Genomic DNA, 13,435 nt, shown 5'->3' on the forward strand with positions numbered 1-13,435 from the left:
ATGCTTACTTAAATGTACTCAGTGGCATGATTGGAATATGCAATCAATTATACTCTTTACCATGAATTAAAAATAAATGGGGACCAGTTCAGGGTGTACCTCGCCTCTCGCCCGAAGATAGCTGGGATAGTCTCCAGCGCGCCCGCGACCCTCGTGAGGATAAGCAGAACGGAAAATGGATGGATGGATGGTTACTGTTTACTGGGCAGCATGCTGGTAGTGGTTCTTAGAACGTCTACTTTACAGGTGAAGATCAGGGTTAAAATCCCATGTGCCAAATTCTCCAAAAACATGCCGGTTAGATTAATTGGAGTAATTTAATCTAAACTGTCCATTAGTGTCTATGTGAGTTTAAATGTGAATGGTGTACTCTGGCTCTCACTCAAAGTCCAATGGCATAGGCTCCATCTCACCTGCGACCCTGATGAGGACAAGCACTAAAGAAAAATGGAGGGATGGAAATGTTTCCTACTCCCGACTACGATTAACATTTTAAACAGCGACATGCTCAGAGAGTGTTTTCTACAGACATTCCAATGATTCAAAACAAATGGTTTTAAAAGGTTTATTAAATACTGCATAATACCAAAGTCACAGCAGTGTAAGCATCTTTATTTGAATATTGTCAATGTAACAACACTGCAAATTGAAGCAAACAAACCAAACTTGTTGCAGGTCGTGTCGCAAAGCCTAACATAATCATTAAGTTGAAAGCATTATGTCACACTTTTGATACTTCCACAGTAATTGACAAGAGCCTCAGTCAATGTACTCCCACCACAGAGACCAGAAATAAATGGGGAAAGCTTGGTAACTTAAATATGTCATGGATACATGTGAAAAATACTCATGAATGAAAATGAGGCACAATTTTTCACCAGGCATAAGGCATTATGAGCTCACAAATGGCAGCGTAATGTTCATATGCATCAAACTTCCTGTGCTCAGTAACGTTCCACACTGTGGCAAAATCCTTCAGGTAGATAAAACGCTGCACACTGAAAGCTCCATCTGATGCTCTCATCATATGCAGTCTATTTATTATTTTACATATGTACAATCCTTATCTCTGTTACCTCAAGATGACCCTTTAACATATTTTTTATACACTGCGTCACATTCAAATATCGTACATTCATACATCCTGCGATGTGTTATGACACAAGCAATTCATTGTAAGCTACATTTGTTTTACAGTCATGTTACTGTAGTTCTGTTATAGGAGAGAGATGTAAGTCACACAGACTCCCAACAAGCCCAAAAACATTTATGGAGCTCAAGTTACATGAGATTCCCCCGTAAAAACAAAAACAAAAATAAAATGTTTCGGCCAGTTGTGCTGAATAAAAGATGCGTTTGTGAGGTGACAAAATATCAGAACATTCTATAAGTGCTACACAGGCACACTCATAATACAGTATGTTGTAGTCATTGTGACAACTGTAAGGAAAAAAAACAACTTGATTTTTGCCTCTAAACGCACACATTAGTGAGGACAAAGTCCAGATTGCTACAGGGTCCTGTTAAATATGCAATCCAACCATACTGTACAACACTCATCACTGCACAAATGTAGCTAATACGCTGTGATGCAATATCCTTCCATACTCTGTATAATACTGAAGAGCTACTGATAGTCTGGCAATGCTTGATTAGAGATTGACTCTTAAACACTCATACAGTATAAATATTGATATTTTTTTTTTTTTTAACTGCCCTACATACATCTGAAGCAACAAGCACTAAGAATGACTGTGTTTCTGTTCTAGATTACAACTCGTTGAGCACATCTCAGTGTTGGTGCGGAATTTGAGGTGGACATAATTGCAGACCATGCTACATTGTTAGGACTGCGGTGTTCATAAGGTGAGGAGGAAATCACAACTCCTACACAGGCTTTTGGATGACAGCGTTTTATATGTGATTTGGACTACTTTTATTGTGGATGCTGCACTAATGCTGACTTAACTGCACTAACTGACTTAGTCATATCAGTTTGGAAACAAGACGTTGGGAGTTATGAAAATAGGTATCCGGATTTCGAAGGCCTCATAAATTGCTGCACACATTTACACGACAGGAACATCGTATCCCATCAAGAAGGGTGTACAGTAGTTTGAATCTCATGATGCTTTAAAAATCACTATTGTCTGAGACACGTTGTCAGCTTCAAATGTTCATGAGTAATCCTGTGGTAATTTAGTTTGGTGGAAATTTCCCTAAATGACCAAGCAGGAAGTTAAACGCTACCACGCCTGTCCTGTCGTTGCGCATCACGTGTCAGCAAACACTAATGCTTTACAACAATACGTATACAATAATAAGTGTCTGAAATAATGTGCATTATTTACACTGTTTACCTCTGCTATTATGAGATTTTTTTCACTGCCCGACATGTGCTTTTTTGTTTTTAACATGGTGGCTAAGAAAATATAAGACAACAGCACATTTGGAAAACTTTTTCTAACCATGCGCATGATGTGTGATAAAGGTTGTGTAAAACATTGTTTGCATTAAGTTTGCACCCAATAAAATAAATGGCACTGATTGTGTTCTAGCCAATGTTGACTTGAAAAGGTAAACAACACAAAAGACCAGCCCCCTTATATATACTGATGGGACTTGATTAGGAAAGCCACACACACCTGTCAAAATAAGACCTTACAGCTCACAGTGCATGTCAGAGCAAATGAGAATCATGAGATCAAAGGAACTGCCTGAAGAGCTCAGAGACAGAATTGTGGCAAATCACAGATCTGGACAAGGTTACAAAAAAAAAAAAATTCTGCTGCACTTAAGGTTCCTAAGAGCACAGTGGCCTCCATAATCCTTAGATGGAAGATGTTTGGGACGACCAGAACACACGTCCGTGGAGCTCAGAATCAGTCTGCCTGTCCCACAATGAAATTAGCCAAACTCGCATTAGACTAGTGGTCTACTTACTACGCTGGACTTAGACATGGTACAAACAGACATAAATTTAGACCTACTTTCTGCAACTAAATTATCACATGCGCTGGGCGCATGTCAACCTTGTTGTGCCAGCTTGTCATAGCCCGGTCTGCCAAATTGGCTAACATGCACAGCGAGCCTTGAGCTTGCACGAAAATAAAGCTATGCCAGTTTTTGCACTCTACCGCAGTTGCGCCATCTATGAAAATAGAGCCCGTAGTGTAAATGACAGGAGCAGATTGTAAGCCTGTATCTGCAGGATAAAAAAAATATCTTGTGCCAGATTCATTGTGGAGACAAGCACGCGTGTATAAAATACATGTATATACCATGCTGTGGTTTGAGCATTGCGTATACAACCATCTTCATTGTGCAATTTTACATTCTTTAGAATGAATCAATCATTTTGACTAAATGACTACTGTAACCCACAGCCATGCTTGATGACCATAGCTTGACAGGCAAGTGTGTGTTTACAGTTGAGGTTCATACACTTTACAGATTCACCTCCTTTACGTAATTCCCAGGGAAAGTACCAAACTGATTTGTCCTCTTTGAGGTACCTGAAAGAAGAGAAATACGAATCAGATCTCTTCTTTGTTCACTCACAGAACACATTTAACAGTATTAATATACAGCGTGAGCAAATGTCTGTTTTGATTAATCCTCTGCTTGTTTTAAGTAACCCCATATGACATGATATGGCAGTGATGAATCAGTACCCTGAGCTTGCACATTATAAGGAACTCTTTCATCAGAAGCCCTATATGGACGCACACTGTGACACAGTAAGACTGACTGCATTTGTCAGGAATGTGAGGCCTGCTGTACATACCAACAAACCAGCCATCATCACACTTCTCCATGACACTGACGAGATCTCCCTCCTGCAGCTCGAGCTCGTCTTCGTTCTCCGGTGCGTAACTGTATAGAGCTTGGAAACTGGAGCGAAGCAGAGGAGACACTGGTAAATGCTATGGACAGGACGGACATCTGAGACCAGTAAGGAAGATTCAGTCAAACTAATGATACACTATATGGCATAGACTATATGGCATGCACTATACGCATGTGTATACACATATATATATATATTATATATCCAAATTTATACACATATACATACATATATACACGTATACTATGTACACGATATGGTGTTTTCTGACAGCAGTCACATTATCATTAAATACCATGTGTTCCATTAGCAGCCATACATGCCTGTGCCATATATTGGCTTCACACGTGATGTGGTCTGCTTCGGAATAAAGTATCTTATAAAATACTAAGCAAAGATTGAGTCTCCCGTTTTAAAAGCGAATACTGTTACAGTTGTGAAGGAGGCACCCCCATTTATGCTTTCATGTTCACTAATATGTGCAATCACCACGTCCCGATCATTTTGCCCATATGGTGTCAAAATTAAACCCAAATGTACATGGTGGTAGGTGCTACTTACATTCCACAGTTGAGACGGCTCGGCTCTGGGCTGCTGCTGTGGGACAGGGGTTGCTGGGAAATGATGAGAGATTGTTTACTGGGGTGGGAGTGCAGACCATGAAGTGCGTTGAGAGGGTGATGGGACAACGTGCCGCAGTACCTCACTGAGGTCTCAGCTATATTCAAGATCTCATTACACACTGCTTCCTAGTAGTAGTAGCAGCAGGTGAGTCCCAGAAGAGGTTTAGGTTGAAAGGTGGGAAGTAAAGGAAGGGGTTAAAAGAGTGAGGAGTCAGGATTGAGGCAGGAAGGTAGGCCCAGTAAGTAGAATGGAGGAAAGGGAAGTGATCCGTTAAAAGCCACAAAGGAGCAGATGATGGTGGAGACCAGGAAGGAAAGCATGGAAAGGCAAGACACCAGTGTGAGTTCATGAACAAGCAAAATGAAATATTAGTTCATTTTTTAAAATTGAGAATATATTATATGCACGGAGGATTAAAAAAAGATGTAGATGCAGCTCTTGAATATTGCATTTTAATGTCATGTAGCAATGAGAGCAATAATAAGGATGATTCAAAACACAGTGGGTGAATAAAGGCAATGACAATGAGTTAAATTTCAATGTTGCATAAAATTTAATTAGACAGAATTCAAATAAAACATCTAATAGTAAAGACACTTACCGCAAATGAGTTCACATTGTTGTTATCTTGGATATCAAACAGCATCACAGGGCTTCTGGAGTTCCGGCCATGATGATCAACATCATTCCGTACAAGCTGCAAGAAAATTGGCATCTCATTAGTGGGGACCTTTCAAAATAAAAGCATACTCCCAGGAGATTGCACCACAGTTTCTATTTCAAAGCTTTATAAATCCATTTCGATTTTTCTGCAAAAAATATATTTTTTGACATAAAGCTGCAAATTGGACAAACATTAATTGTATCCTGTTAAAAAAAAAAAAATCTCTCAGTCCGATCATGTTCAACAAAATAGTCTTTACACAACAAAATGACATGACAACATTGATTTTGGTTTTTTGGAAAAGAGCTCGACATGTATCCATTCTTTAGCGACAAACATTCTATTCTATTAATTAAAATACAGCTAGTGTGAATTACCTATCAACCAAAGATCAGACTGAGAACCATGACAAGATGCAATCAATGTTGACTTCTTTGGAAACTCAAAACGCTTGTGTGTTAGTCGCACACAACATGCAGCTCTGTATCCGACAGCATTGTGATAAGGTTTCTAATCTAAGCCAATAGCCAAAACACTCGTTAGACACATCTTCCACACACAAAAGTTAGCCTCACTTCATCAGCAAACACCTATTCGAAGGGTCACAAGATCCCAGAGTGAGCCTATATCACGGCACACCATGCAGAAAGTACCTCTGCAGGGCTATTTTGTCTGTTCCCAGGGGCAGCACAGCTACTGCCCCCGTTCCCCTCAGCACCTTCCCCCTCCGCCCGAAGCCAGCCTTCCAACACTGGCCCACCACAGGGGCTAATGCTACGTGACTGATGTGGTGAGGGTGGGGAGAGCAGAAAGCCCTCCCCCTGAGGAGGAGTAAAAGTGAGGAAAGGAGTGGCGGAGTTGGGCCTTGGTGGGTACGGCGGGGGCAGAGGGGAGGCAGATGGCGAGGTCATGGGGGAGATGCAGTAAGGGCTGCCGGTAATAGGAGGCACAGGGCTGGCAGAGAAAGGTGGGGGCAGGTACTCGCCGCAGCGGTAAGACACAGTAGGCAGAGGAGGCAAGGGGGGCGTCGGGGCGGCAGGTGGACTTCCACCTCCCACGGTCAGAGAGATCCACTCAGAGGAGACAGCGTGGACCTCAGGGGACACAGAGCGGCAGGGGGAGCGAGGGAGGGGCAGGGGCGAAGTGGTCAGGCGATTACGATACAACTTTTTATAGGAGAAGAGGTGGGTATGAGAGGAAGAAAATGGAGAACAAAGATGAGACAACTTGACTAGACAGAAGAATGAAAATTAAAAGTAGGGTGTCAAGGTGAACATAGATGAAACACAACTTTGTGAACTTCAGTCGTCATGTTGCAGCTCCTTACCTGAGGGGAGGCATTGGTGCTGCGTTGTGGCGAGGAGCAGAGAGGAGGTTCTGGGTAATCCAGGCCGTTTTTGACACGTGGCCTTTTGTGCACTTCGACATAGGTGACGGGGAAGATGCCTTGGCGGTTTGTGCCTGAGATTTTGCCTTCATACCAATTCTCATCCACTCTACGAATCAGCGTGATCCTTTCTCCCTGCATACATATTGTACATGATTGCATCAAATTGAATTAGTTTTGTCTAATGTATACAGCAATATTTTTTCAACTCTGGAAAAAAAAAAAAAAATCCAATTTAAATTTTTGTGTGTATTATTATGAATGCTTGAGGATTGACACAAGAAACAGACCAGCACCTCTGCTGTATATGTTAACTCTTTCACACCTTTCTGAAAGACATCTCCACCACCGTGTCTCCCGTGAAGTTAAAGCGGGCAACAGCATCTCCGTATTCCAGCACTTGCACTGGGACATTTTTCTTGGGCTGTGCTTTCTCTGTGGGGGGCAGGAGCTGTGAAAGTAGACACATAACAAATCTAAGAGAGTTGGAAAAATATACAGTGGGTACGGAAAGTATTCAGACACCCTTAAATTTTTCACTCTTTGTAATATTGCAGCCATTTGCTAAAATCCTTTAAGTTCATTTCTCCCCTCATTAATGTACACACTGCACCCCATATTGACAGAAAAAAACGGAATTGTTGAAATTTTTGCAGATTTACTAAAAAAGAAAAACTGAAATATCACACAGCCAAAACTAAGTATTCAGACCCTTTGCTCAGTATTGAGTAGAAGCAGCCTTTAGAGCTAATACAGCTGAGTCTTTTTGGGAATGATGCAACACGTTTTCCCACCTGGATTTGGGGATCGTCTGCCATTCCTCCTTGCAGATCCTCTCCTGTCAGGTTGGATGGTGAACGTTGACGGACAGACATTTTCAGGCCTCTCCAGAGATGCTCAATTGGGTTTAAGTCGGGGCTCTGGCTGGGCCATTCAAGAACAGTCACGGAGTTATTCTGAAGCCACTCTTTTGTTATTTTAGCTGTGTGCTTAGGGTCATTGTCTTGTTGGAAGGTGAACCTTCGGCCCAGTCTGAGGTCCTGAGCCCTCTGGAGAAGGTTTTCGCCCAGGATATCCCTGTACTTGGCCGCATTCATCTTTCCTTCGATTGCAACCAGTCGTCCTGTCCCTGCAGCTGAAAAACACCCCCAGAACATGATGCTGCCACCACCATGCTTCACTGTTGGGACTGTATTAGACAGGTGATGAGCAGTCTCCACACATAGCGCTTAGAATTAAGGCCAAAAAGTTCTATCTTGGTCTCATCAGACCAGAGAATCTTATTTCTCACCATCTTGGCGAGTCCTTCAGGTGTTTCCTTGCGGGCTTTCATGTGTCTTGCACTGAGGAGAGGCTTCTGTCGGGCCACTCTCCCATAAAGCCCCGACTGGTGGAGGGCTGCAATGATAGTTGACTTTCAAGAACTTTCTCCCATCTCCCAACTGCATCTTTGGAGCTCGGCCACAGTGATCTTTGGGATCTTCTTTACCTCTCTCACCAAGGCTCTTCTCCCCCAATTGCTCAGTTTGCCTGGACGGCCAGCTCTAGGAAGGGTTCTGGTCACCCCAAACGTCTTCCATTTAAGGATTATGGAGGCCACTCTGCTCTTAGGAACCTTAAGTGCAGCAGAATTTTTTTTTGTCACCTTGGCCAGATCTGTCCCTTGCCACAATTCTGTCTCTGAGCTCTTCAGGCAGTTCCTTTGACCTCATGATTCTCATTTGCTCTGACATGCACTGTGAGCTGTAAGGTCTTGTTTTGACAGGTGTGTGTGGCTTTCCCAATCAAGTCCAATCAGTATAATCAAACACAGATGGACTCCAATGAAGGTGTAGAACCATCTCAAGGATGATCAGAAGAAATCGAGTTAAATATATGAGTGTCACAGCAAAGGGTCTGAATACTTATGGCTGTGTGATATTTCAGCTTTTCTTTTTCAATAAACCTGCAAAACTTTCAACAATTACAATTTTTTCTGTCAATATGGGGTGCTGTGTGTACATTAATTGAAAAAAAAATGAAAAATGATTTTAGCAAATGGCTGCAATATAACAGAGTGACAAATTAAAGGGGGCCTGAATATTTTCCGTACCCACTGTAAAATGGATTACAACAAAATAAGTTTGACAATGACATGATAAAATAAATAACTGTATTCATCTTGAGTCAAAGTACCTGAACATAGCTTCGAGGGAAAATCCCAACTCTTCCATGATGCTCCCCTTCATACCAGTTCTGATCCACTTGTCTAATGATGTACACGATGTCTCCCTTCTGAAATGGTAATTCCCTAAAACATGTTCCAGATACATTTACTTACATTAGACGGCACACATGATATTGGATGAAATATTTAAATAAAATTTACTGCACATTGATTTTGGTGAAATAAATATTTCTTGTGTGATTCTGCGGGACAACATCATTGAAAGTTACTAAGCCTATCAATATCTTGCTTCAGCATTTACACACAAACACCGGCTATAACTCCTACAAACGTCTATGCCAAGTAAATGCTTTAGGATAATTTGATAAGCCTCTCTTTAAGATATATCACTCAAGAAATTTCATTTTCATTTTTATTGGGACATTGATCCCAAGCTCAATCAAACATTATGAGGCTGCAAATTTTGATGTACTGTATGGTTGTTGAGCGATCAGCTTTACCCTTCACATGCATTGTAACTGCATTCTGATTACGTGCACTTACTTTAGAGTTTCCGCTCTGAAGTCGAAGCGTGCCATGGCTGGAGTTCTCTGTGTAGACACACACACGCACACAAAAAATCCACTTTAATTAATGGGTTTGAAAGGAAACATTCACAATTTAAAACAGGTCCCACGTATCGTAATAACAAGTCTGTGGCATGCTTTCATCAAAACACCCCACAAAATTACCCAACAACATTTTACAGCATATTTCTTCACACGGTGAAATTGTCTCATTTTAGGGGCGGATCGGTCTCATTCAAGTGAGCCAGTCGTCATCCTGCCCTACATACTTTTGGGCCAATGGCGAGGCCGGCTTTCGTCGGAAGATCCCCGGTGGTGGAAACGAGCGAGGGCCCAAAACTTAAAAACAATGAAAGTATTTTGCTTTTAGAAGCGAACACTGTTATCTAATGCTAATCTGTGAAAAGAATAAAGGTTTCTTTATACTCGCGCGGGCGGTGACCGCGCTGACGTCACTGCGGCTATCCCGCGCGCAGTTTGCCTTTATCCACAAAACAGCGCAACGCACGTCCGCTGTTTTGAAAACGTGCTGCAATTCCTTCAAGTTGCCGAGGGTGTCGCTAAAGCTGGCATTGGCTAGGACACCACAGGGTGGAGTTTCCTCTGCATTTTATGGCCATTTCCGGTAGCTGTTTTTACTTTCCTTTCCAGAACAAGGAACAAAGCCACAACAATGGCGACCGTGGAACAGTGTCTGCTAGAACAAATATACCGAGATGACCAGATGATATGTTTAATTATCCTGCAAAATCGATCAAAAAGGCGGCGGCGGTAGTATGTGGAACCAATGATAAAGCTGAGTACGTCATCACTAGCATGTGACTAAAACGGACCGATCTCCAGATGATCTCCGCGGCATTCTGTGCGTGTGCACGTCAAGTGCCACATAGGGGCTGCTGAGAGCAATGCGTCGGTCACGTGATGCAATGTTGGCTGTGCGAGCGCGGGAGTATAAAGAGGCCTTAACACTTAATCAGTGTTGCCACAGTTACCTTGTAGAAGTAACTTAGTTACTTTACTGATCACTTGAGCTTAAAAGTAACTTAGTTACTTTACTGATTACTTGATTTCAAAAGTAAGAAAGTTAGAAAAAAGTAACTTTTTAGTTACTTTCAGCAGCTGTCAAGGGGCAGGAATATCACTTTTCCACAGTACAAAAAAAGCATTAGCTAAACCGTTCCCATTACTTGGTAATGTACGCCACATGTAGCACCTGTGCCATTAGGCAGAGGGAGATAAGCTACTGGGATAGATCTAGATTCGATGAGTGTGGACAGTGGACAAAACGACAGTTAACATATTTTTGGGCACATCATTTGGCACATGCACCTTAAAATAAGCCCTTTTTTGTTATATTACACCTTACTATAGACTTAAGAAGGGGGACAAAAGTGTTTAAGTTCAATCACTTTTTCAAATTTTATTTCTGTTTTATTTTATTGACCGGTCATTTAGTCTAATTTTGGATAATTTTGAACCTAATATCCATCCATCCATCCATCCATTTCCTGAGCTGCTTCTCCTCACTAGGGTCGCGGGCGTGCTGGAGCCTATCCCAGCTATCATCGGGCAGGAGGCGGGGTGAACCCTGAACTGGTTGCCAACCAGTCGCAGGGCACATACAAACAAACAACCATTTGCACTCACATTCAAACCTACGGACAATTTAGAGGAAACCGGAGTGTCCGGAGAAAACCCACGCAGGCACGGGGGGAACATGCAAACTCCACATAGGCGGGACCGGGGATTGAACCCCGCTCCTCAGAATTGTGAGGCAGATGCTCTAACCAGTCGGCCGCCGTGCCGCCAACCTAATATTATTTGCTTAATTTTCAGTTCAAGCGCAATTGTAGGTTTATGAAATCAACCAAAATCACAAAACACTTCAAATCGACCATACACTGTCCCTTTAAAGCTCACAATAATATCAAAATTCAATTCAAAGACAATAGGAATTACAAAGCAATCATAGAACAATGCTTCAAATGTCCTTTCCTTGACAAAAAACCCAAGAGTCCACAAGCAATGTGTGTTGAGTTGCACAGACAACGCTTTCAAAGTTCCATAAATCCAAATAGAGGAAAATTCCAATTCCTACCACGACCTTGGTGTAGCAACAAGTTTACAGTGAAGGTGGAATCACAAGTAGTCCTGGTAGCGGTCCTAGGAATCGCAAATCCATTGGTAGCTCGCCACTCGGAATCACCGAGATTCGCGTCTGAATCCAAAGGGTTTCTCCAAGGGGAAAAACCTGGCCTGTGGGTTAGGCCACGAAGGAAATAGATTTAGTCCCTTAAGTAAAGATTGAGATTAAAATGAACCTAAATCAAATCTAGCTATTCACAAGGCTGCGTGTCAAAGGAAAACATAACATTGCATTCACAAAGCCACGTGACAAAAAAGCATGAAATGGCGGCTGCTCTTAGCTCCAAGCCGCTCGTGTTTTCCATCCACTGGCATATTTACACATGAAATGAACCAACATTACAAATATATAAGACAAAGAGGCATTAAATATAGAAAAGAACTCCAAATACGTATAAGTATTGTTCTCCGCTCTTGACGGGGGCATAATGGCTCGCAATACAGCATTATAAAAGTATACAACTTACAAAATGAAACTTAGCAAAAAGTTTTTTTTAGTCCTTCAAGGTTCAAACCCTTCCTCCGGTAAGGGTGAAGAGTCAAGGCTCTTCGACAAAACTCTTAATAGTCTGACGTTGCAATATTATGCGTACTTGCTCAATCAAGTCAGCAGTGGTGGCGGGATGGCGGCACTTTAGAAAGACTTTATCCACAACAACGGTTTACCAAATTTCAAAATACAAATGTTCACCTCCAGAAACATTTTCAATGGATATTCACATATTTCGCACAACGTTAGTTTTGAGCTTTTCTTTGTTTTTTAATATTTCATTGACGTATTTATTTATGAATTCATCAACTGTTCCTATACTGCTCAGTTTGACATTTACATTACTGGGGTTACACACACACGTTACAGAAAGATGTCATCATCATGAACGAATAACTTAAATATTACTGTCGTTGAAGCCACATTCAATGAGCAACTTCGTGCAGACTTGACATGTCAAATAGCCACCTAAATGTAAACACATTACAGCACAAAGTTCACAAATCTTACAAATTCAATTGTGTAATATTTTCTATTATGTCCCCTTTAAATTATATGAGATGATTCTTGTTCGTTTGGCTATGCTTAGTCATATTCATGTTTCTTGTCATTTTGCATTAATAATGATGATGGCAATAGTTATTTCGTTGGTCATTTAGCGCATAGAGTATGCAAACTGCCAGAAGCTTCTCCAGGTTATTTGTATTATCTGGCCTTTCACCGAGAGGAGTCACAGCTGGCACAGAAAAGAGTCAAACGAATAGCAGTGACCGATATATTTGAGTAGATGTGTACTGGGGATATATACACATGGAACACAGTATTAGGTACTCTTGCACAATATAAGTACTGTAGTTGCTAAGCAGGAGTTTTATTAAAAATACAGCCTTATATTGTCAAATAGGTGATTGAAAGTTATCTGATTTGCAAACATTGTACGTGAAGCTAAAGTACATAAGAGGGTGAAAATGTTAGAATCCTTCCAGTAAGATGTCGTGCAGTTTAACACCATTGGCAAATCCAACCACAATAAACAACATAAGGTTATATTAATGTCTGACAGTGTTGATCAAAAACTGCTGCCGTCACTCTAATGTTCTGCAGGAAAAAGCCATACAGATATGCAGAACAACTGCTGACAAGACCATCACCAAAACCTCTCCAGCTCCCCACCGTCGGCCACCCTCAAACTCCCTATTCTCGCCCAAGCCCGACTCATACACTAATGGAAAAAGCAGCCGCTGTATTTTTCCTGTTTGCAACAGACATGGCCTGAATTTGTACCTCAATGCCTGATTTCCGTTTCTCTGTGTTATCTGTGATGTTGAGCAGGTCTCCAAAGCGCTCATTGGTGATGAACTGGTGATGTGTTGGTACAATGCCAGTGTGACGCCTCGATGCTATGTCAGCCTCTTCCTGTTCCCGCTTGAGCCGCCGCTGCTCCTCCAACATTTTCTGCCAAGGAAATAGACTGGACTGTTATTCCCTCCAGATAAGGCCCCCCTTAAACTGTGACAGTAATAGAAGTGTTTAACACATCTG

At 41.7% G+C, this 13,435-nt stretch overlaps 1 protein-coding gene across 5 annotated transcripts in view; it reads right to left on the reverse strand.

The window, feature by feature from the left end:
• Positions 1-560: 560 nt before the first annotated feature.
• Positions 561-13,435, reverse strand: part of LOC133409392 (sorbin and SH3 domain-containing protein 1) — a 51,326-nt gene continuing 38,451 nt past the window's right edge. For 4 of the 5 annotated variants that reach the window (XM_061689285.1, XM_061689286.1, XM_061689288.1 and 1 more), the window contains 10 exons: positions 13,178-13,348; positions 9,236-9,282; positions 8,701-8,815; positions 6,851-6,976; positions 6,466-6,660; positions 5,792-6,304; positions 5,076-5,171; positions 4,412-4,464; positions 3,788-3,894; positions 561-3,515 (listed from right to left, as the gene is read on the reverse strand). In XM_061689285.1, the coding sequence (XP_061545269.1) occupies positions 3,448-3,515; positions 3,788-3,894; positions 4,412-4,464; positions 5,076-5,171; positions 5,792-6,304; positions 6,466-6,660; positions 6,851-6,976; positions 8,701-8,815; positions 9,236-9,282; positions 13,178-13,348 (1,491 nt within the window). In that variant the 3' untranslated portion in view covers positions 561-3,447. Of the gene's footprint in view, positions 3,516-3,787; positions 3,895-4,411; positions 4,600-5,075; positions 5,172-5,791; positions 6,305-6,465; positions 6,661-6,850; positions 6,977-8,700; positions 8,816-9,235; positions 9,283-13,177; positions 13,349-13,435 lie in introns of all 5 variants that reach the window. The other variant, XM_061689289.1, reaches the window with a different exon arrangement.

The sequence above is a fragment of the Phycodurus eques genome, chromosome 11 (genome assembly GCF_024500275.1).
Source record: "Phycodurus eques isolate BA_2022a chromosome 11, UOR_Pequ_1.1, whole genome shotgun sequence".
In the NCBI taxonomy this organism is placed as follows: domain Eukaryota; kingdom Metazoa; phylum Chordata; class Actinopteri; order Syngnathiformes; family Syngnathidae; genus Phycodurus; species Phycodurus eques.